This window comes from Amphiura filiformis, chromosome 1 (assembly GCF_039555335.1).
Source record: "Amphiura filiformis chromosome 1, Afil_fr2py, whole genome shotgun sequence".
NCBI classification, from domain to species: Eukaryota; Metazoa; Echinodermata; class Ophiuroidea; order Amphilepidida; family Amphiuridae; genus Amphiura; species Amphiura filiformis.
In genome coordinates, this window is record NC_092628.1 from 59,825,762 (window position 1) to 59,852,327 (window position 26,566).

Consider the following 26,566-nt stretch of genomic DNA (forward strand, 5'->3'; position numbering starts at 1 on the left):
TTTACAGCAAAAACTGACCTAGACGGACCTTTTTCATATTGGCATTTGTGTGGGGGAGGGTACGTCTCACCCCTAGCTATGGGCCTGGCTAGACCATCTCAAATGGGGTAATTATATGCTCATTGACAGATAATTGGAGAAGATAGGTGAACTAACATGTACAGAATATGTCTGCACTTCCCATAACATTAAATCTCAACATTAAGCCCAAAAAATTGCTGTGTTACCCTCCATTGACCGACCCTAAATCCTGAAAAATCAGGGTCGCAATTTATTTATTTCATTTTTTTGAATGATTTTTACAGATTAAAAAAAAAAAAAAAAAATTTCACTTAAAATTAATATTTTATTGAAAGACTAATCTTGAATTGATTATCTAACATGTCTAACAGGTATCCAGAAGTCAAAATTGACAAATGTTCCATAATTTAAGAAGCATTATGAGAGGATTTTTAAAAACTGATGGTTAAAAAAAATCCAACCCACCAACCCAACTTTCCCACTTGAGGGCAACACAACAATTTTTTGGCCTTGAGATGCAAATCTTTGGCACATGTAGGTAGCCTCTATTATATCGGTCAAATTCGATTTGCATTAATTAGAGTGTTCAATATCATTTTTAAAACTGAAAGATTTTAATGACACATCATACATGTCATGAAAAAACACAATAAGCCAAGATTTAAATCATGCACATCATGATTTATTAGGATTATCATCATAATATTGAAGCAATTGATGACTAATAATCTCCTGATACAAAAACATGTTGTATTATTATGCCATCATAAATAAATGGCTGGACTAACTGCCCATAGAACACAAGAGTCATATTAACATACATACACAGTACACATTTGACATTATCCACACACATATATTCCATTTCAACAAGTTGGGCCCATTTGCAAGTTGAATGCAATAAGAAATGGTAAATGCAATATATCTGCCTTGCAATCAATTATAAATAGTTAATAATAATATTGTAAATTTCTTAATATTCAGCTGTTTTTGTGATAATTCCTTTGTCAACATTGTCAACAAAATAAATACACCCGAGAACAACATACCCACAATTTCAGATTACCTATTGCCTCTTAGATACAGCTATAATTTATTGTATGCGTAGTGGTAGTGGTAGGCTGTACAGCCCCAAAAAGGGTGATATTTCAAAAAGCTTAGGGTACCAGCTGATTTGAAGCAGCTCAGCCTCCTGAGCATTTTGACACCAAGGCCTGCTACTCTAAGCTATGAAACATCTCCATTATACAGCCTACCACTGCTACTTTTTTAGTACTTACAAGTCTATGATACATTATTAATTTTATGAAATTTGCTGTCAACTGGGCTCAACTAGCACATAGACATAGAGGAGAGCGTGGCCTAGCGGTTAAGGCATAGGACTGTGAACCCAAGGGTCATGGGTTCGAATCCCAGGTCCGGCTCTTTGTGTCCTTGAGCAAGACACTTCACTCTACTTGCTTAGTGCTTCGGAGGGCACTTTAAGCTGTCGGTCCCGTGTACATGCATATTTTCTCACATTAATGTAGTGTGCACGTTAAAGAACGTCACAGGCTATTCGAAAAGAGCAGGGGATCATCCCGGTCATGTTGACTGTACTTCAAAATACACTCATCTACTCTAGGTTCCAGAGTAAAAAATAAGTACAGCTTGTCTGTACGCAGTGCGACAATACTCATACATATGAGGGAGGCACTTATAAGGAAGAAGAAGAAGAAGATATCTCCCTGGATCTCACAAGGGAATGCAAAAAAGTTACCAATCTTCAAAATGTCATTAATCATAGGTGATGTGTTGATTTTTAAGTCTTACTTTCAACTTTTACTACTTGGCATCTTGCGCAAGTTAAATTGATTTGATCAAACAAGACCAGGACTTTTACCTATTCGCTACTTGCATGGTTCCGCCATTATGCACTCGAACTGGCAGCACACATGAATGCGAATTGAACCAGTCATATAACAATCTGTGTAAGGTTACGTAATTCTTAATTTCATGTATGCTGCCAGTTCGAGGCTCTCCCCGCACATATTGCATAATGGCGGAACCATGCAATTAGCGAATAATGAGATGTCTGTAACTGTTCCGATGTTATAATTATGGTTGAAAAAAGATAAATCAGAGTTGACCAAATTTTAAATAAATGAAAGCCTATAGCAGGCCTCCAAGGCGAACAAGTGATAAAGAATACCATGCGCGTATTTTTGGGGGCTTTGGGGGCGCCAGCCCCCCGGGGTAAAAGCAGGGGGCGGCCAAAATGAAGGTGCGGTGGAAGAAGGGGCGGCAAAAACAGGGGCGGCAAAAACAAATGGGGGTGGCAAAAAGAATTAGTCAATACAAAAGGGCGGAAAAAATTTGGTAAAGCATAAAATTTTTTGAAAAAATGGTACTATACATCAAAATGTGCTGTTTTTAGGGCGCTAGTGCCTGAAACCCATTTTTTTTTTTTTTTCACTTTTTCAAATGACCGAGAAGAAAATTGGGTCAACCTTTTCGGGCTGTTGAGGAAGGGGCGGCAAAATTGAATTTTCTTCAGCCCCCCGGGGTTGGGGCGGCCACGGTACGCCACTGAATACCTTGGAAAATTTGGAAGTTGACAAAGATCTGGGGTGCCAAGGCCAATACTGAAAAAGGGCAATCAATGGCTCATGCCCTGGTCTATAGTAACACACACACTGAACACCCACCACCACCAGTAGGTTGCATAAGGCTGGATAAGCTTGCTCATGATTTTACTGACAAATTTAGGATTTAATCAAATGATGGACAAATTGCAATTCCTAGCGAATACAATGACTTGGTTCAAATCTGTTGAATTGTATGACAATTTGGTAACATACAGTGGCAACTCGTTAACACGAACCCTGTTAACATGAAATTCCTGATAACAAGAAGTATGTTGTCAAGTCCCAAGCATATATGTGTCACATTATAAACTTGTTGGATAACAGGAAGTTCTGATAACAAGTAGTAAAATGCCAAACCCCACAAACTTTGTGTTAACGAGTTGCCACTGTATTTTGTAACCTATATTGTTAGCTTACCGACTTGCTAGACAAGTCGAAATGCTTGAATGCATGAAACATCTCGATTGGTAAAATCACACAATTGATTGACAGCTCTTTATTGTGACTTTGATTGGTGTGATAGGCTTTTTGTGCATCCCTCACGTAAAAGTGTGAAATTTGGAAAATTGCAACCAGAAAGATCAACTTGGACTGGCCAATATTTTATTGTTAACTTACAAACGTAATCAGACTTTTTGACCCCTTCCCCTAATGAAAGCACTTTTGTTTGGAAATAGGATCTTACTTGTAATTCTGATTTTATTTACTTTTTAAAACCAGGAGATTTGTAGACCTGATGTAAATGCATGGACACTAAGGCATGGTGCCCCACTCCCCAATTGTCATATAATAGCCTCTGTGAAAAATATTTGCCAGTGGCAAAAGTACACACTTTTCATCGGCTCATCTGATTATAATTATTATAGTCCATGTAATCATGAAGTATTTTGAGCCATGTTGACATCTGCTAGTGCTAATGATCTCTTACTGTTAAAATACAATGAAAATGTGTGCACTGCATTATGATGAACCTGTTAAAGGAAGGTGATGTGATATTTGGAAAATCAAATTCTTTAAAACTCACATAACATAAAATGTTGTCCCTTACAAACAGTCCTGCAAAAAGAACATGTCAATGTTCCTTGTAAATATGACTAATTCCTTATGGAATTACTGACATTTATACAGCGTGATACTGGTAGTCTACAGTGTTTTAAATAATGATAATCATCATGATCATGTAATAAATTGATATCAAATAAGAAATCCTATTTTTCTCATTAACATATTCAAATTAGGAGTTCCAAATCGGTGTATTTCCGAAGATATCATCAAAAAATTGCTGAATTAGTCTCAAACGTAGTATACCAAAGTCAAGACTAATTCAACAGTTTTTTGATGGTTTCTCTGGAAATATAGTGGTGGGGTGAGGATGTCAATCACTTTACCCACCCATCTTATCTGACTTTTTTTTCACTACATACATTTTTACACTTTGAAATTTTGTATAGAATGTTTGACACCTGTTGTTGTGAAAGTTACATGTATTGGGGTACAGGCTATTCATGTCCACTCAAGATTCTAAGCTTGTGCATCATCACAAACATGTTTTTAGTGTGAAATCAAGGAACCATGTTTGAAATTGTAGCAGTGCAAAAGAATAATTGTGTGAACGTAACACTTTAACAGTACCTTATTTATAATTATAATTACATAATTATAGCTGTATCTAAAAACAAAAAGGCAGCATTTTTGCAATTACTATTTCCTTGGGTTGACCTGATAAAATTGAGCATTCACCATAATAAACATACATACATTGCAATATATCTGTACACTGTATACCTAAATTTCATTCAGAAGAGGAATATTGAGCAATGGATCCCTCTCATAATCTTTTCAAAGTTCTTTTCTTGTCCTTCTTTTTCTTATCAACCTTCTTGTCACCCGCATGCTTTTTCGCTTGTGGTCCGCTACTCGAACTTGATGAGGACGTGGACGGGCACATATCGTCGAAATCTCGCACATCTTTTGATCCCCTGGGTGGTATTGCATGAATCTCGGTCATCATTTTTGCCCGTGTGAAGTAATCATCATACTGTTCAAGAAGGAGTTTGCCAGCCTCCTCATTGAGAGCTGACTCAGGGTTAGGATAAATGAGAAGGCATTTAATTGTCTGTGGAAAGAGAACACATAACATAGAGCTGTTAGTACCAGTCTGAAAAATAAACTTTTTTTTTACAAATAAGCTATGTATAATAAGCTAAGCATGTCATCATGTACATAACATAACTGCATCTTATGCCCTGGCACGTCTACAGGTAAATTTGAAATACATTGTATTCCCTGGTTCACAGGTAGAATTGATTTTAATATACAAGCCTTGAAATAAGCAGACTGGAACCAGGAGCAATTTGTTTCGAACATTGCTCCTGGTTCACTGGGATTTTACAAGAACCAGGAGCAATTTTCAAATATTAAATTCTTTTCTGCATACAATACAGCATACCAGCATGACTGCATCAAGTGCAAAACTGTAGTCAGGAGCAATTTATTTTAGAAAATTGCTCCTGGTTCATGTGAATTTTACAAGGACCAGGAGCAATTGGTGGCTGTACGAGAGCACATTTGCTCCCCGCGCCTGCTTATTTCAAGGCTTGTTAATATACCAACTTCAGTAATCCCGAATTGCCCGTCTTTCAGTCTTTTTATGTTATAATTTTGGAACCATCAAAACTTGTTTAAAACATCAAAGTGTGATGCATATCAATTGGCACTCCTGTTTCCTTGAGACAATAATTATTATGCTACAATTCATATATATTCTTTTCTCAACATCATTTCACCCTGAAATAATTTGTAGAGCAGGGTTGGGGATGGGAGGCTGTTTAAAATTTTTAATCATAAATAATCCAACTTTTTCATAAATTGTGTTTTATTATATACTGAGACGGTACCTAACAATACAACATTCTGTTTCTACTAAATTTTGACTTGCATTGCTCCAGCACTATGTTATGGATGTCAGAAGTAAAACTATGAGTGGCCAATAGACATGCTTACTTTAAGTGACCACTGTTTATCAGTACCACTTTTGTTCATGTTATTGTTCACACCATCTACATGAAATATTTTCACAGGGGTTATGAGAAAAATAATGAACTTTCATTTGATACCAAAATCTGCATTTTTATGGGGGTAAAGTGGGAACTTCTGGCGGAACCTGATATGCCAACTTTGAAATCTAGTTTTCCGTACTCAAAAATGAAAAATCCGTATTTTTTGCACCCCAAAACCATATTTTTGTAAATTTGTACCTTTTTTCTACAAATCTTGTGGATCTTGTGCTGTGACTTTTACAATGGAACTCCATCTTGCAGTGTCATCCTTAAACCGCTGTTTTCTTGCAGGTTTTTTTGTTATAGCTAGATGCCATTATTTAACATTTCTGGTGATCACACAAGTTGCAGTCCAACAGAAAATCAACTACACACATCAAGGACGGACATGTTTTTATTTATTGATGCTTCAGAGCAAACGTGAATAATGATACCCTTGTCACTGGGTTTTGCTCTATTGTCCTGTGTACATCTGTGGCGGTGATATCGTAGTGCTAACAATGACGCTGCCGAAATGCTTTGAGAGTTGAGAGTAGCTTGCCAATTGGTTGACAAGGCTAAATTTATTCACTTGTTTACAATAGTCGTAACCAATCAAATGACAGCTCTATGTTACCACTAGGTTAAACTATATTGGTAGTCAATTCCAGCAGCAGTACCCATTTATCTTTTTGAGGCATTAACTATCATTATTTTGTTCAAGATTCTCTAATTTTATACTGTTCAGGGGGGGCTTGGGGGAGGGGGCGTACTACCTTATTTGTCATGTTTATCGTACGAAATACGACGAAACCGTACCGGTACCATTGGCATGTCTGCAACACTTTATGGCGATTTCATTACTTATATTTTTTTGAAGAGACATTCTACTTTAAAGGGGCATTTCGTGATCCACAGCCTCATCCCCCCACTTTTCCCAAAAAAAGTTGAGATTTTTACACCACTGGATACCTCTGGCTACATAATGTTTATGTACCAAATATTTCTTGCAGATTAATTCGCTTAGCAAAAATATCGCCAAATTTGAATTTCGTTCTGGTGCACCAGAACGAAATTACAACACATTGTCTATGGAGCAGTGTAAATACACATAATCATGCATAACTCGCAAACGCATAAAATCGGAATCAACTGAAATTTTGGAAATAAGCTTTTTTTCAGAGATATCTACTGAAAAATGTCATAAAAAGAGGATGCTAGGATCATTTAAATCCTCCTTTAATTCAAATTTTCAAAATTTGGAATATTTCTCCATACCCAAAAAGTAAGTTCTTAACAATACATGTAATATACCCCTTGCTTATTTTCACCCTCGGCTGGGTGCTAATATTTCATAAAATGGGTTTTTGTTCACTAGTAAGGTTTGGGCCTCATAAAACAGCTGCATGAAATTGAAAGTATGGTATACTTCATACCATTGTATGAATCAACAAAAACATTGAGCACTAAGTTACTTACTAGTAATAGATGCTTGATGCCTAAATCTGACTTCCAATCTCTCTTTAGTGTGTTCACACAAATCTCCCCATTGTTGGCTACATTCGGATGAAATACTTTGGTGAGGAAAAAACCTTTCGGTGGAACACGTGGGAAATCTTTGCCGAGGACCAATTTCACTCTGAATTGACCACCTGCGTACGGTGTTCCAGCTGAAAAAAAGAAGAATCAGATATGGTGTTATTTTAACAAATATATATAAATTGCCAAAAAGTTGTAAACTTAAGGTGGTACTACACCCCCTGATAAATGTTGTAACTAATTTTGCATTTTTCTACACACTGGTAACAAAGGTTATGTATATTATAGGGGCAAGGAATCCAATTACCTCACTGAAATTTCAATGATTCAAGACAAGTGGTTCATTATATATGTTAAGAAATGAGGTACCGGTACATTCTAGTGGTACCTCTTTTCTTATCATAAATAACGTACTGCTTGTCTTGAGTCACTGAAATTGGATTCCTTGCACCTATAATATACATAACTCTTGTTACCAGTGTTTTATTATTTTTTGAGAAAAATGCAAAAATAGTCACAAATTTATCAAGGGATGTAGTACCACCTTAAATTGTTCACATTTTTACATCATTCCACTCCACACAAGAAAGCTATATTTAAAACCATTTTGTTTTGATCCAAAAAAGGTAGGAAACAACGAAAGTTGAAAAGTATGGATTTTTAAATCAACTTCACACACATCCATTCCTGTCCCAGTGCCAGGCTGGCACAAATGAAGATTCCCACACTGGTCCAAACACCAATTATTAATCAATAATGTCGGGGGGGGGGGCACAATACACAGTGCGCTAACCGACTGTGCCACGGATTCACCTGCATTCGCACAGGAAATTTTAGAGCTTACATAATACCATCTTGGAGCCGGAGTTTCTTCAGCAGTTAGTTTGGTTCGCTCTTTCCAAACAAACAATGTTTGTGTGAATGAAGCGAAATCAAACAACAGTAGGAATTCCAATTGAATGAACACAGCTTTCAAAAGCTGTAATCAACCCAACCGCGATCATATATCGTGTATTTCAAACTACAACGCAAACACACAACCATGGAAACAAGTGCGTTGGCATGGTTGGATTCACTTCCGTGTTACTCGCACACGCTGGCGTACATCTCGCAGAGTACGCAAAAAATGTCACGCTGTGTTAGGCTGAGTTCATTCAAATGAAATTCCCACTGTAACTGTTGAGGAGACTATAATTAATTGCGATAAGCCTGCCCAGAAATCCAAAGTATTCATAAAGTGGTATACCACTATACAACTGTTTTTGCATGAATTCTCAGAAATACATTGACTTGGAGCATCACATTTCAGGATAGTAATGAGAAAAATATGATCTACATGTATTGTGTGATACTAAAAACTCATCAACAATGAAAAAAGTGGGGGTGGGGGGGGTATGATGGTGTCGATCGGGTTACAGACTTTTAAAGGTCCACAACCATTGGCCTGGTCAACGGTAGGTGACCTTGTCCTTAGATAGATCATACTCCTGTATGTATACTTGTCTGGACTTAGGTAGTGTCTGGACTGACATGCCCTGGGCCACATAACTCAATTATGTAGTTCATTATTCCAGATGTGGCGGTAGACCTTTAAGCATAATAGTCCTTAGAACCAAATGCGTAAATAAATAACTAAACAACACACCTGGTCCTTCAATTGTGGCTTGTATGTTGGTGATATCATCCTCACTGGGGTAAATCTTGACACCTTCTACTGGGTTGGAGCAAAGTTCACCTACTTCCTTGGCAACATTCCTGATGACTTGTGGCGACAGATTTTCTACATTGGAACACTGCAAGAGAATTGATCAAAACAGTGATTTGAAAATTATTTACCTATGAGGCTATTAATTATACATAATTTAAATTTAAAAAGATTAAATAAAGATGGGACATACCATTTAGGAATGAAAGGTGAATTCAAATTTGCAAACAAACCGCATCATTTTATATATCAAATTAAAGCCCTTGACTTGAGTAAAGAAAGCCAATTTAACTGAAAACCGTTTTGTCATAGCACTTTCCGTAGCAAAGTTACATCTTATCAAAGATTGACTTTCATCAAAAATATTCAGCCAACATTTAATGCATCAATTTAACAACAAAACAGCATAGTCTCATGATAGTGCAGCTTTTCTATGTGGAACTGCTATCACAATCCCTCTAAAATTCCATGTGCGATTCTCTCATCACAAAAATAAATCATATATTTGGGTCAAGTGAAGTATACATGTAGACAACATGTACATGTAGGTTTCCTTGACAAATCTTTTCTGTTAAATTTCTATATAGTAAATATGTATTGTGTTTGGGCCCCAGTTTAGGCCAATTTGGCTGACTAGCAAATGTGTTTTAAACTAAAGGTTTGCCTTTCATACATGTACCTACAACATTTAGAATAAAAATTCTCCCAAAATCTGCCCATTTTTTAAATTGTAAATTCCATACACAGGGATATGTCCTCTAACTTTTTCTAATGATACGGTACCATCTTGAATTCATTTTGGATTTGTTGTGAAGACATAATATGTACATTATTATAAAATAAATGTACAGCATAAATCACTTTCAAAACGAGCGTGCATCAAGCAATTGTGCTACAGTTACACGAAAGTTTTTCGGAGTTTGCAATCACCGGAATGTTTTGCATTTGGCGATCTTTTCCTTTAGACCACACTCGCTATATAGGGACTAGGGGTGTCTACGTTTACACGTTTCATGTTTTTAACCGACCGTAAAATGCACTATCCGCTTAGGAAAATCACTAACCGCTTAAACGTTAAAAACTTAATGAAAAAAATAAATATTTTTCGCGACTTTAGAGAACCACTGGACGGACCTACCGTATTGCCTGTAATAAACGCCCGGAAGCGTTGCATTTTTCCAAAAGGGCATTTTATTGATAATCAATTGAAAAAAGTGAAAAAAACTTTAAAATTGGGTTAAATTTCCCGATGGTGCTCCTGTAGAAAGGAGGGATTTACAAGTACCTAATATAATGGCGGCGGCGGCCACAGAACAGCGTGGTTAATGATATTTTCGTGGTAAATACAACAAATTTACACATACCCCGTTTACATTGGGCAAAAGTCGTAATCGACTTAATTAATTCGTTTAGTGGATGTTTACACTGATCGGCTTGATTCGATTTCAAATTCGCATTCACGAATATCGAATTCGTTTGTTACCAATGGTAACGGCAGGTAAATACGAATTCAACAACGTGTTCGTTTACATTAGCAAAAAGTCGTAATTAATGACGACTTATTCGAATTCACTTGAAATGAATGATACAAGTCATCATTGGAATTACGACTTTTGAATTACGATTAATTACGACTGTACCTGTTTACACGTATGATACGAATTAAGTCGATTACGACTAAAGTGAATTCGATTACGACTTTCGCCCAATGTAAACGGGTTAACAGTCTGTAAGTGCATCATCAAGTAATAATCTGGTGAAATTCTACCATAATTAGGCAATGAAATGGATGGAAGTTTGAGTTGTAGTAGGTTTTGTCACACTTTTGTCCATGCAATTGAATTTAGCGATCGTCAATGACATTACTGATGCAAGTTTCAAGCTTACTCATAGTCAAACGCATGAACGATATGGCATAGAATTTGGAAATGTTTGCATTTTTGTCAATTTTTTTTTTTTAAAGATTTTTTTTACAGTACATAGTACCGTATTTCGTCAAATAGTCGCCCGCCCTCAAATAAACGCCCCCCACCACTTTTTTCAACCAAGATGTTTCAAAAATGCCGATATTTCCATGCTATCTTGTGTAGTAAGCTTACCAAGTTGCCCACATGGTCGATAATAGCGTCAATAATTGGCGAAAATCTGGATTGGAAATCCGGAAGTGAACCAGAAGTCAGTGTTTCTAGTTCATAGTTCATCATTTTAGCGTGAGTTTTAAGTTTACCTAATGATTTTAACGGCAATTATCGTTTTTTGAATAAATGCCCCCCCCCCCCTTGGGAAAATGTAATGCCCCCGGGGGCGTTTATTTGACAAAATACGGTACGTTTACACGGTTAACCGACCGGATTGTGATCCGTTTAAACGGTTAGACAAATAACCGTTAATTTACACCCTATAGGGACTAAATTATTACTTTTGCATAGATCTATTCAATTTTTAAGGTTTACTTTTGAATCAAGATTAAATAGTCGCCAAACACTTTGAAGTCAAGGTTTACAATGTACATTGGAAGGAGGGCGGGCTTCGATAAATGAATAGATTTCTCCATAGTCCACTTGCCCATTTACATGTATATGCATAGTTAAAACACTGATTTAATTAATTTGTGCACAATTGATAGATTTTCACATCTGATCTTTTTAGTCACCGTACTCCCTCTGTTTGTTGGCTTCCCAAGTGGACTACCGTACGTACCGTATTTACTTTCGATTGCGGTTTGTGGTTAACAAGTTTAACATGGTTGTCTAGTCTATGGATGAGATTGTCGGATTTCTGGCCTACTAAAATTGGCCATGATGTACGCATCTTTAAATGGATCTGGTTTGTGATTGGTCGCCCAGATCTTGTTATGGTTTAAATCCTCCGGGCATGTGGCATTACCATTGATGACTACATTTTGTACACAACTATGCGGCGCTTTGTGTACTACAGGCTTTGCACGTACACAGGCTTTGTGAGTGCCTTAAATTGGATTGATAAACAAGTATGATTGACAGTGTGTGTTAGGACTAAGTCCCCGGTCAAAGTCCTGTTAACTAGAGCGGTTACCGCACCATAGCTGAACCATGGGGCTTTGGCAGTATATTGTGGTACATGTATATATCACCCCTTTATGACCCCTTAATGACCTTAAATGAATTTTAAAATATGTTAAACATGTTTAGAATGTCATAGAGATCATTGCATTTAAATTTCAGCTCAATTGAAGCATTTTTGGAAACTTGACCTTTGACCCCTTTATGACCCCTTAATGACCTTAAATGAATATTAAATTATTTTAAACATGTTTAGAATGTCATAAGGATCATTGCATTTAAATTTCAGCTCAATTGGAGCATTTTGAAAACTTGACCTTTGACCCTTTATGACCCCTTAATGACCTTAAAGGAATATTAAATTATTTTAAACATGTTTAGAATGTCATACGGATCATTGCATTTAAATTTCAGCTCAATTGAACCATTTTGAAAACTTGACCTTTGACCCTTTATTGACCCCTTAATGACCTTAAATGAATTTTAAAATATTTTAAACATGTTTAGAATGTCTTAAAGATTATTGCATTTAAATATCAGCTCAATTGGAGCATTTTTGAAATCTTGACCTTTGACCCTTTATGACCCCTTAATGACCTTAAATTGATATTAAAATATTTTAAACATGTTTAGAATGTCATAAGGATCATTGCATAAAAATTTCAGCTTAATTGGAGCATTTTTGGTTAAAATGACCTTCTTTGACCCCTGTGACCCCTTGGATGACCTCTGACGTTAGGAAATATTTTTATCATATTCTTTACTTCTTTCTCTTTCATTTGACACCACTTGGGGGTTCATACCTTCGTGGCCTTTAGAGATATGTCCATTTTAGACCAAATGGTTGGTAAGTAAGTAAGTAAGCAAGTAAGTAACATACACTAATATAGGCTGATACCATTTCATGGTTCAGCAAAAATATAAATAAAAAAGGACATAAACAAGATAGAACTACATTGTAAGCACATCACTGATGAGTGATGATGACGTGCAATTCAATATAGAATATGTGCGCACGTGGGCACCATATGCCTGATAAAACACTATATTACTAGAGTGATGGGCTATCATGGGCTATATCCAAGCGATGACGGTACAGGTCGGTATAGAGGCCGTCAGCGTGACGTCATATGCCGCCATCTTGTGGGTACACGCTGTGATGGTCGTTCGATCTCCGTGCGTGAGCAGCAAAATCACCGAGTTGATGCGTGAGATCAGGTGCGTGGCAAGCTGCGCCCTGCGCGTAGTGTCCGACGCATGAACACACAGATCATTTGTACCCACAAGATGGCGAAAGGCTGACGGCCTCTATTGTCAGATACAATTTTCAATATATCATCTGTGAGAGGCAAATCAGGCAATTCAATTGTTTAAAAAAGCAAGAACTGGTAGTTTAGTTAAATTAAATTTGAAATAACTTCCGTAGATTCATTTATTTATTTAGTAATTATATTAATTATTTGTACTGTGAGATGAAAATATTTGTGTAGGGTCCTACATTGTACCTGGTACAGTTTATTGTTTCAAACAGGATCATGGCAAATTCTGATAAAAAAAAAAGCAAAAGGAAGCAAAATATAATCTCAAAATTTATGAGATTTATTAAATTACTTTTTGTTTTTATAAATGCTTAAAAATGGACAATCGAATAGAAATGAATGGAAAATGATCAGAAATGAACATATTTGTTTTCAAGTCCAGTACAATCTGTGTTTTCAATGTCTGGATCAACATAAATATACTGTTCCTGCCACTACCTGAAATTATTAGTCCTTCAATGTCTGGATCATAATGCTGTGCCCAGGGTTACCAAAAACTTTCAGCATAAATCTAAAAGTCACCCAATTTTTCTCTTAACCAGTGGTTTCTTATCTATAGGACTGAAAATTGTCAAAAGTTGTGGGTGAAATCTCAAAGTCGCCAATTTGGGCTACAAATGTACCATTTCGCAAGTTTGGCAACCCTGTGCTGTCCTTCAATGTCTGGATCATAATGTTGTGCCCAGGGTTGCCAAAAACTTTCAGCATAATGGAAAAGTCACCCAAGTTTGGCAACCCTGTGCTGTGCCTGCTGGGAGAAAGTTGAAGGAACTTGGAAGCTAATTGGATAACAAAGGCACTGAATACCTCCTCCCTAGATGAAGGACATGCCTTCATGTTTCAAGTTACAGGAGGGATGGAGAGCACCTGTGTGATTAGGCCTATTGTCATTTCAATACTTGGGATTTCATTTTTCTTTTCTTTCACCAGTTTTTTTTTTTTTTTTATGAAACTCATTCTTAAGATCTGTTATTGAATTGAAGAATTCCAGGAAGCACACAAGATCTGTGTGGCACTTACATGTATTATTTTATTATTTTATTCCTTTGATGCATCATTCAGTTCTTTAGATACTTTGTTTCATGTGCTTTAAAATTGTGTCCTATTGACTTCCACCTGTCATTTTTGCCTGTACCTAGTCTTAAAGGTCTGTATGGTTTTTTGTCTGGAAGAGGCATAATGACCTTAAAAATCACAGAAAACTCAAGAAATGAAACGTGAATTAACATGTCAATACATAGGGATTTCAAATCTTTCTTTTTCACAATTCTGTTGTTTTTCACATTTATTACAGTGCATTGCAGAATTCAAGGAAGTACAAGGATCATCAATGCATTAAATTTGAATACCACTTATTATTTTCATTCAGTGCTTAAAGACCTAATTTCTTTACTGTGTTATGTATTATAAATTTTGTGTCTCTTATTAGGCAAAAAAAAAAAATGTTGTGTTGCCCTCCCAAGCCTAAATTCTGGTAGTACAGCCAGACGGATTTCGTTTTTTTTTTTTTAACCAGCTCAACCATTTGATACCTACTATTTCACAGTAACATGAGTAAAGAGAGGCATATGCATAATATTGGCTGTATTTCATACCCAATGTTGAATATTTTATTGAAGTAAATATTAATATTAAGACCCTTCACAATTAATTCTTAGTTTACTATTTAAAGATTTTAAAAAAGGCATGAGGTAACTTAATTATTAGTTATTTATTACCGGTACTTTTTATTTTCTTCATTTTGAAACAAGTGGTCACAGCCCAATATCAATATCCTGCATGGTACATTTTGGCACTGCAGATCATATTGCAATTATGGTTGGTTTTATACATTGATAATTTAATATGTGTTATTTGTTTGTTCAGGATTCATGATCAAAGTAAAAAAGTAGCAAATTAGTGTAACAAAAATGTCATTTAAGGGCTGGGGTATGAACGTTTGGACAGTATTTATTTTGGGACATTAGAGCACATCAGACATATCGAATTGTATTCTGAATACGAAGAATGTCATTCTGATATCAACTAATTTTGATTTTTTGAAATTCGCAATTTAACCCTAACACTGACCCATGCTTTTTGGTATCGGAAGTCAGAGAAGATCCGAATTTTTCAAGAAGAAGAAGAATTTTTGACTTGGCACCCCCGGATTGAACCTTTGACCCTCGCATGCCAAGCAAACGATCGCGGACCGGTAGCTGCTCGGGTTATTGCTGCCCGCCAGCAATTCCGTGAGCATATCACACTTCGGGTGATTGCGCCATCGCAGACCCTGGGATGCATGCATGTTATGAATTTTTCATCGTGGTATTTTGTGGTTTTTACTGGTGTTAGGGTAATGGACACTCTAATCTGGAAAAATACATCTTTTTAACCCTAACACTGACCCATGCTTTTTGGTATCGGAAGTCAGAGAAGATCCGAATTTTTCAAGAAGAAGAAGAATTTTTGACTTGGCACCCCCGGGATTCGAACCTTTGACCCCTCGCATGCCAAGCTTAACGATCGCGGACCGGTAGCTGCTCGGGTTATTGCTGCCCGCCAGCAATTCCGTGAGCATATCACACTTCGGTGATTGCGTCATCGCAGACCCTGGGATGCATGCATGTTATGAATTTTTCATCGTGGTATTTTGTGGTTTTTACTGGTGTTAGGGGTAATGGACACTCTAATCTGGAAAAATACATCTTTTTAACCCTAACACTGACCCATGCTTTTTGGTATCGGAAGTCAGAGAAGATCCGAATTTTTCAAGAAGAAGAAGAATTTTGACTTGGCACCCCGGATTCGAACCTTTGACCCTCGTGATGCCAAGGTTTAACGATCGCGGACCGGTAGCTGCTCGGGTTATTGCTGCCCGCCAGCAATTCCGTGAGCATATCACACTTCGGGTGATTGCGCCATCGCAGACCCTGGGATGCATGCATGTTATGAATTTTTCATCGTGGTTTTTTGTGGTTTTTACTGGTGTTGGGGTAATACACATTTTATGGCAAATCATTAAAATTGATATTTTTGATATTTAACAGTACTTGAAGTAAACTTTATAAATCTGATGATTTATACTTAAAGTGTATGTACATAGGTGGGATGAAAAGCCGACGATCAATTGAAAATTTTGACCTTTCAGTATTGAAGATATGGATTTTTTCCCCAAAACACAAAAAAAATAGGTCTTTTGGGAAAAAATCCATATCTTCAATATGAAAGGTAAAATTTTCAATTGACCGTCGGCTTTTCCTCCCTGCTACATACACTTTAAGAATATATCATTAGATTTATATAATTTACTTGAGGACTGTTATATATCAAAAATTTGAAAATATCAATTTTTATAATTTGTCATAAAATTTGTATTATATTGTGATTTAAAAAATGAAAATTATTTGATATCAGAAAGACATGCTTCAGTATTCAGAATGCAATTCGATAGGTCTGAGGTCAATTTTATGAAAACATCTTTAAAATGGCACATATTCCCATATAATAAGCTTTAAATTGCATTGAAGAATTCCAGGATGTACGCCTAAGGATTTATGCATTTATATGAATGCTTATTATTTCATTCATTTCACCCATCATTTAATGCTAAGACCCTATTTCATATAATTGCGTGCTAAAATAAGTAGCCTTCATGGTTGGTGAGTGACTGGCAAAATGTATGAAACCATGCATGGTCCATAACATCCGCTTAAGCTTTTAAAATTCCAAGAAGTGCAAGGATTGGTTAAATCTGAATGCCACTTATTGTATCTATTTTAAATAAATTCCGTTTTTAAAAGTTGCAAATCTTTTAAAAACTAGATTGTCTTAGCATCAGGGGATCTTGGGCAATCATGTGCATCTGGCTTATCCCCTCAATTTCCACTTGAGTCCACTCAAGCCCACTTCAGAGTTTCTGGCCTACCCTCAAGCTTTCAAGCTATTGATTCAGATCATAGTTTATGGTTGTTATTGTTGTTTAGCAACAAGCCCAATTTTTGACCACTCAGTTGTCACTTTAGTGGTATTCAACCAATCAGGTCTTCTGTTCTATTTTCCATTCCTTTGTTGTGGCCATACTTTTCTTGTGATGCACTTGCATTTCTCCATTCGATCAGGCAGGACCAAAAAATCCCACCCTCCCTCCCTTTGCTGGGAAGGGTATTTCAGTTAAGTCAAAAATGTCATAGATGCTTCAATAAAATTTGGTCAAATTACTCCCGCTCTACGCTTTAGATACGTTATATAAATGTGTTGTATAGTCTCTCTGTATGCGGGCTAATGATGTATATGTATGATATATATGGAGGTTCTTCAAATCCTGAAGAATCTTGTCTGTAGATTGTCTCCACTTTCTACTGCGCTTTGTATGGAGTCTGGTCAATTCCTGACGAGACTTGTCGGTAGATTGTCTCCACTTTCTACTGCGCTTTTAATGGGAAATGAATGCTTTGTATCCATGAGTTTCTTCAAATCCTGAGGAATCTCGTAGGTAGATTGTCTCCACTTTCTACTGCGCTTTGTATGGACTTGTATGGAGTCTGGTCAATACCTGACGAGACTTGTCGGTAGATTGTCTCCACTTTCTACTGCGCTCTTAATGGGAAATGAATGCTTTGTATGGAGTTTCTTCAAATCCTGAGGAATCTCTCGTAGGTAGATTGTCTCCACTTTCTACTGCGCTTTGTATGGACTTGTATGGAGTCTGGTCAATACCTGACGAGACTTGTCGGTAGATTGTCTCCACTTTCTACCGCGCTCTTAATGGGAAATGAATGCTGTGTATGGAGTTTCTTCAAATCCTGAGGAATCTCGTGAGGTAGATTGTCTCCACTTTCTACTGCGCTTTGTATGGAGTCTCATCAGTACCTGATGAAACTTGTCGGTAGATTGTCTCCACTTTCTACTGCGCTTTGTATGGACTTGTATGGAGTCTGGTCAATACCTGACGAGACTTGTCGGTAGATTGTCTCCACTTTCTACTGCGCTTTTAATTGGAAATGAATGCTTTGTATGGAGTTCTACTACGCTTTAAGTAATGTTATTAATGTTTCAGAGTTTGGAGTATATCTATAGTGACTTGATGTATTTGTCAGCAGATTATTTTGCCTTATTGATATATTAATTATACGAAATGTTCATTGTTTGGGCTGGCATTATTTCTTCTTTTGGAGATGCCTAATTATTTAATTAATTAAATTTAATTGTATTTAAAATGTGGTTTTCCAATCCAATCCTCTCGGGTTGATCCAAAGATCTGTATAGCTTAACATAAATTATTTTGGTTAAATGTGATACAGAAGTCAACTTTTGTGTGTCTATTCTATATGGTTGGTTGGCTTGTACACATTTTTCCAATAATACTTGTATTTAAATAATTTGTTGCAAGATAAATAATTTGAAAAATGCTTGCTGTCGTTAAATATCTCAATTTATGTTTATGGCTTAATTTCTATGAAATTGTATCATTATTTATCTTAATCATATTTATATCTAAAATTGTTTAATGGATAATAAGCTCTTATTAAATGGTCCTCATGATCGTTGGGGCAATGCTGAGTCTAAATCTTCGCTTTGTTGTGTTTTCCTGATGTCTCAAGACATTCATTCAGTTCTAATCATGCAAATTTATTACAGACCTTGTGCTTTATAATGTGTGCAATCATTATTTTATATCTAGCCTTCCAACTTCAATATGTCTGTCTGGATTTTTATTTGTCTGGACAGAGAAGATGATAAAAGAGGAGGTCGCTCGCTGCCCACATCAAATAAATAATGTGTGCATCCGGCGCCTATTGATGGAAACAATGATCTAATCCGATTGATCAACTAATACGTTGATTTTATACAAACAAGAGCACCACTGGTGCTGTAGCTCATTTGTTATGGGTTATGGTCAGGAATACCATGCGTAGCTATGTATAGCCATGTATAGATATGTATAGCCATGCATAGCTATGTATAGCCATGCATAGCTATGCATAGTATACCCATGCATAGTTATGTATAGCCATGCATAGCTATATATAGCCATGCATAGCTATGTATAGCCATGCATAGCTATGTATAGCCATGGATAGCTATGTATAGCCATGGATAGCTATGTATGGTCATGTATAGCCATGTAAGCATGTCATGGCCATGTATAGCCATGTATAGCTATGTATACAGGGCTGCCAACTTTGAAAAACACATTTCAGTATTCTCAAAATCACCATAGTGCTGTGATCAAGCACAAATCAGCATTTTGAAAATATACTTACGGTTCTCAAGATATTTATTTATTCAAGGCATTTATTTATTTGTACCTTTTGCTTGTCGAGTATCCTTTGATTTTATTTTGTTTAATACAGTTTTGTTTGTATATTTAATGTCTTGGATGCACCATCGGATAGATGAGTGCCACTGATGTAAAAGCAATTTCCAAATAAAAACTTGAAACTTAAAAACTACAACACTTTCATGGTAAATGGCATGCATAGCTATGTATAGCCATGCATAGTTATGTATAGTCATGCATAGCTATGTATAGCCATGCATATCTATGTATAGCCATGCATAGCTATGTATAGCCATGCATAGCTATGTATAGCCATGCATAGCTATGTATAGCCATGCATAGCTATGTATAGCCATGCATAGCTATGTATAGCCATGCATAGCTGGCATGCATAGCTTTGTATAGCCATGCATAGTTATGTATAGTCATGCATAGCTATGTATAGCCATGCATAGCTATGTATAGCCATGCATAGCTATGTATAGCCATGCATAGCTATGTATAGCTATGGATAGCTATGTATGGCTATGGATAGCTATGTATGGCCATGTATAGCCATGCATAGCTATGTATAGCCATATGTAACCATGTCATAGCCATGTATAGCCATGTATAGCCATGTATAACTATGTATACAGGGCTGCCAACTTTGAAAAAACACATTTCAGTATTCTCAAACCTCAAAATCACCATAGTGCTGTGATCAAGCACAAATCAGCATTTTGAAAATATACTTGCTATGGTTCTCAAGATATTTATTTATTCAAGGCATTTATTTATTTGTACCTTTTGCTTGTCGAGTATCCTTTGATTTGATTTTGTTTAATACAGTTTTGTTTGTATATTTAATGTCTTGGATGCACCATCGGATAGATGAGTGCCACTGATGTAAAAGCAATTTCCAAATAAAAACTTGAAACTTTTAAAAAACTACAACACTTTCATGGTAAATGAAATAAATAAATAAATAAAATTTTGCACACACATCTAATTTTCCTGACTTCATATTTCAAACAAGTGCTCCCTTCAATCTTCAGAACAGGGAAAGGCCACTAGCCTAGTGTTTACCCCCAGCACTTCCCTGTTCAGACTTTCTGTTTGTCTGTTTTGTAATGTCAGAGAGGGGTTGTCATGGTCCCATATACTGATATACTAGGCCAGTGCCAGTCAAAAGGACATTTCACCTTGATTAAATGTTTACATAACTAATTGGGTCAAGATGTGTGATATAAAGTGTAAATGAGTGAGATGTTTGTTCATAGTCAGGGTTGCCAACTAACAATTTGGTAGCCCAATTAGTTCTGATTTGGGAGAATTTGAGACACTATTTGCTCATGGCTCTTGCACAGAAGGGCCTATAGACAGCACAAGCCCAATTGGTGTTAAAAGCAACACTGAAAAGCAGACATTGTAGCTGCACTGAAACAGTAAAGTTCAACAATCTCTTTTACAAATTTGCACGATCAAGGAGTTTGTACAGTGTTTGTAATATGAAAAGCACCACAAACAGTCTACATAGGAGACTATTCCATGAAATTTGGTAGAACTTTTCGTAAGAAAATGCTCCAAAAATGATACTTTCTGTCCGAATTTTTTTAGCTAAATAAATTACAATCATGAACCATCATGCAAAGATCGCCGCCTCAAATTACCAGATCCATTGCTCAAACGATGTAGCAAGAGAAAGAAAAAAACATACAGAAATATGGACTATGCCTATAGTGCATTGCGTTTACGCAATGAGCTAAAAATACAATTTTATGCTTCCTATCATTTCCTTAGACTCTTGGATTATTTGAATCTGCCTGGTATGTCTACCCCCTGCTGGCCAATAAAAATACTGCCATCAACATTTATTTAATAAAATGCTGCCCTCTATATTCCAAAGGCTGTACACATACAAGATGGTGGATGGACAACAAATTGCACAGTGAGTTCATTCGCGATACCAAAACGCCGGCCGTGTTTGATGTTAAAATTCCACTTCATAAATCAGTATTAATGTGTTATATATTAATTATGGAAGTAAAGCAGTCCATAATTCACCATTTTAGGGGTTCAGTTGCTTGGAAAACGATCTGTATGATGCAATTTGGGAAACTTTTGAGCCCAGTTTATGAAAGTTTGCAAGGCTAAAATAATGACCGGCGGCGATATGAACAGAAAATCGGCGGCACCCAGCCTTGCATTTTCCGATAAACAACGATTTTCTTTGGGGTATTTTGAAAATGAATGACATATTTCTTTAAATAAACAGTTAATATTGTTAAATTGGGAGGTTTTTTATTCCTACACAGTAAATCAGGCTGCGATTTAGATGCGTCCAGATCAGATTTTTTGGACCCCCTAATCCCCCTGGATTTAGAGATTCAGTGCGTCCATATTACCTAATTTTCAAAATTTTGCATCCAGGACGCAAAAACGCATTAAAAGAGACCATTTCATGGTTCAGCAAAAATGCAATGTTCATAGTCGATTTTTAACTTGGGCTTTCGCGATTATTAAACTGGTAGATTCAGAACTGTTCAGTATTGGATTTGAAGTGCCATTATAATATGTTGCATTCAATAAACCTATGTATACTTTACTGTACGGTATACCATGGTATACCTTTTCATAACCATTTACTAGTATTTTGATGTAATAAAATAATATCAGTACAATTTCGAGTTCAACTGAATGCATTCTAAATGATTAAATATCATATTTTTATTTTTCAAAAATCGACTATGACGTCATAGGGCGCGTTCTCACTATGCCTGTTTGATACCAGGACGTGGACTCGATCCTACATCGAGTCCACTTCCAAGCATAGTGAGAACGTGAAATAAGTGGTCTCGATCCTACATCCAGGATGTAGCATCGAGACCACCTCATTGAGGTAGTCTCGTACCTAGGACGTGGTATCAAACAGCATAGTGAGAACGCGTTTACAAGTGGACTCGATCCACTTATACCGGAAATGCTCTATGCACGACCTTGATGGCCGTTGTTGTACTATTATACTATAGGCATATACAATATACAGTCTACATTATATAATTTTCCATTATAAAATTTAAACATATGAATTTTCAACTTAAAAAAAATCATAGCTGGTATTATAGAACAAATTTCTACAGGCTTTATTTCATGTAGTATAAATTTACAACATTTATTTTTTATGTGGAAAAAGCGGCGCTCGGGGAAAGTGGCTATACACGGAAGTTCGTTTGAGATGCTTGCCGTAGTTTGATGAGCAGCATGCTTCTCGTGCAGTGTGAAAACAACGGCATTGCGGCAAGATACAGATTTTATCCAGTTTCAGAATTAAACAAAACGACATTGAACTTTACAGGATAGTACAAAAGGATATTATTCAGGTGTAATATATTCGTTTTTGAGTCAAAATTACCAATCAAAAAAAGTTTTTTTGATGGTGATTTAGAGGATGTGTTGCGTGTAAATCGGCGTGCTTGACCAAAATGAAAATCAGAAATAACAACCCGATGTATTTTTCTCATTTTACACGTATAGGCCTAATATAAAATAATAGTTTTAGAGCGTTTTATTTCAGATCTTTCCAAATTATACATATCACAAAATAACATATCCATAGATTGCAGACTATATCAGGGGGCCTGGAAATAAAAAATGATCTTTCAAAATTGACAGTCTAGTAAAGATTGATTTGTGCTGTGAGTTCGGCCCAGTGTTGCCAAAACTTTTCAGTGTCGCGGCGCGGCGCATTGACTCGCCAGGCCGCGGTAAAGGATTCTCAAGTAGACCTAGCCCAATTTTTCAAGCTTCCAAAAAAGCGCCCAATAACGGATATTTGGGCGGATTTACCCGAATTTAGAACGCAAAACACCCAATTGGGCGGAAAGCACTTGACATTCAAACTTCCGGTACTTACTGGGAAGTTACTGACCGATCAATAAATGGTCACAAAAGCCATTGTAACTTCAATTTGGAGCTTCAAAGACTCAAAACCTTTATAAATCGGCTAAATTGAAAGGAAAATACATTAAATTACTGCCGCGCCCTGACACAGGCAAAAGTAGCCCAATTTTAGGCAAGTAGCGGCATGCTTTTTTGAGTAGCGGCAAGCGATTGCCAAGTAGCCCAATTGTGCGCCTAAGGCGCGGCATTGGCATCACTGGTTCGGCCGCGGCTCAAAACATGCATTGCAACCTGAGACCATAATACCTAAAGGTAAAGGTAGTTCACCACGTAAACTTATGGCTCAAAATTCGGACCGCTCGCCAATATAAGTTTACTGCTTTCTGTGTTTTGAAATTTGTTGATGTTTTAACGATCCCTGATTTCCGGTCGCTTATTTTCGCTGTGTCACGTCACATGCATGACGCTGGTGGGTACCAACCAAACTTCAGAAGAAAAAAAACCTTGATCGCCGATATTAACGATGTGATATGGGACTTTATACATAGGATTACACAGAGAGATATTTTGCCAAAATTACATTAACACCAAATAAGACTATAAGAGATATGTATGCTTTATTATGTATTTGAATACATGGGGCAGCTATTCATTTTGAAGGCATATCTATAACCTGTGACATCATCCTAGCATGATTATTATGATTTGTAAGTATGAGATCATTGAGATGATACATTTTGGCTACTTAGTGCACAAATCAATGAGGCAGCCTTTATTGTGCATGTCATAAAGTACCGAAAACTAAATAGCTGCCTCATGTGTAATTATATGTTATACATGCAAATAACGTTCAAACTTTGAGCTCGCGGTGCACCCATCTCCCGACCTCCGTTTGAATTTAAATTTGGACCACTTATTTAACTTGACAAGTGGCACACTTTAATCATATGAGCAAAAAATAACATTGACATGAGGGGCGTTTGATGCACCCTAGTATCCACCAGCGTCATGCATGTGATGTGACACGGCTAAAATAAGCGACCGGAAATCGGGGATCGTTAAAACGTCAACAAATTTCAAAACATAGAAAGCAGTAAACTTATTGGCGAGCGGTCCAAATTTTGAGCCATAAGTTTACGTGGTGAACTAGTTTGTCTCAACACACAATTTAAAAATTAGCGGAAAAGCAAGAAACATACAAAATCAGCATCACTTCCGTCTTCCGTCACATTAAAAGATGATCAGATGAGTGGAAAGTGGCAAAGAATTTGTGAAATGAAGGATTATTAAAAAGAAAAATACATCATGTTTTTCGATAAATTCGCCATCTTGAATTTAATGCAAAATTGCGTCATAACTCATGCAGTAAAATACATGTACTGTCAAACACGCTTGAAAATGCTTGATATGTGAGTGTAAATCACCGTCAAAATGAGCGTACATCAAGCGCTCGTGCTACACAAATGTTTTGGAGTTTACATCACCGATTAAAATGTATTTCAGGCTCTTTTAGTTTTACGTCAAAAATTGGGATAATTTAATAACTTAGCTTGTTCAACGAAATAAAAGTATGTTTGTGTAGCTAAGAACATGTTTAACCTTGATGCGAAAGTTTAATAATTAATTTGATAAATTCGTCGTTTTAACCGTAAACCTTTCATAGATCGCCGCCCTACTGGTATTCTAAATTTACAAAACATGAAAATTCAAATTGAAATCAAAAGTTAATCTATTCTAGGTATGACTTGTTGTACTATGAGCATGATGAGTAGGCTGTGTAATCTGTATCATGCATTCAATGACATACATGCATATTTAGTATGTTCATGGCTACTCAATCAAAAATGCAAAAATTCAATGCAAAAATTGCAATCATGCAATGTTTACATTTTGCAAATTGTATCCATCCGGCCGCAGCAGAACGCAAATTGACATTGCATTGTAAATCCTCGGTTTCACGATCCCTATCAGATCAAAATCCTCATTTTTATAATACTTACACCCGGCATAGCCATGCTGCACATTTATTTGGAAGCTGAACAAATTATAATGTATAAATTCGGGCAAAATTATTGATGAAAATAACCGTTTCTGTCGCCTATTTCTTCGGTGTCTTCCTCAGTACGTGTCAAAGGTCAAAGGCATTACAAAATTCACCAATCGCATTTTTTAAAATAATTACAGTCTCCGCTACATACCTTGCTAAACACTATATCATAGAATAATAGTGAGGATTTGATCATTTGTGTGTTCAATATTTTCCAGTTGGCGAGAGACATGGTGAAAACTATTTTGAGTTTTTCTTTCTTTCTTTCTTTCTTTCTTTCTTTCTTTCTTTCTTTCTTTCTTTCTTTCTTTCTTTCTTTCTTTCTTTCTTTCTTTCTTTCTTTCTTTCTTTCTTTCTTTCTTTCTTTCTTTCTTTCTTTCTTTCTTTCTTTCATTCCAGGCTTTCTTTCTTTCTTTCTTTTCTTTTCTTTCTTTCTTTCTTTCTTTTTCTTTCTTTCTTTCTTTCTTTCTTTCTTTCTTTCTTTCTTTCATTCCAGGCTTTCTTTCTTTCTTTCTTTCTTTCTTTCTTTCTTTCTTTCTTTCTTTCTTTCTTTCTTTCTTTCTTTCTTTCTTTCTTTCTTTCTTTCTTTCTTTCTTTCTTTCTTTCTTTCTTTCTTTCTTTCTTTCTTTCCAGGCTTTCTTTCTTCCTTCATTCATTCCTTCATTCATTCATTCCGGAAATTATTCCTTCTTTCTTTCTTTCTTTCTTTCTTTCTTTCTTTTCTTTCTTTCTTTCTTTCTTTCTTTCATTCCAGGCTTTCTTTCTTTCTTTCTTTTCTTTCTTTCTTTCTTTCTTTCTTTCTATCTTTCTTTCTTTCTTTCTTTCTTTCTTTCTTTCTTTCATTCCAGGCTTTTTTCTTTCTTTCTTTCTTTCTTTCTTTCTTTCTTTCTTTCTTTCTTTCTTTCTTTCTTTCTTTCTTTCTTTCTTTCTTTCTTTCTTTCTTTCTTTCTTTCTTTCTTTCTTTCCAGGCTTTCTTTCTTCCTTCATTCATTCCTTCATTCATTCATTCCGGAAATTATTCCTTCCTTTACTTCCTTGAAGTTCCTTCAAGTTCCTCCGTCCTTCCTTCCTTAAGTTCCTTCCGT

General features: G+C 36.3%; 1 protein-coding gene across 1 annotated transcript; it reads right to left on the reverse strand.

The window, feature by feature from the left end:
* Positions 1–681: 681 nt before the first annotated feature.
* On the reverse strand, positions 682–25,581 carry LOC140149942 (ubiquitin-conjugating enzyme E2 S-like). Its single transcript, XM_072171956.1, has 4 exons — positions 25,435–25,581; positions 8,871–9,018; positions 7,166–7,356; positions 682–4,764 (listed from the first exon to the last, which is right to left on the reverse strand). Exons 1-4 carry the CDS (start codon positions 25,456–25,458, stop codon positions 4,477–4,479), a joined length of 651 nt encoding a protein of 216 aa, XP_072028057.1. The 5' UTR covers positions 25,459–25,581; the 3' UTR covers positions 682–4,476.
* Positions 25,582–26,566: the final 985 nt, after the last annotated feature.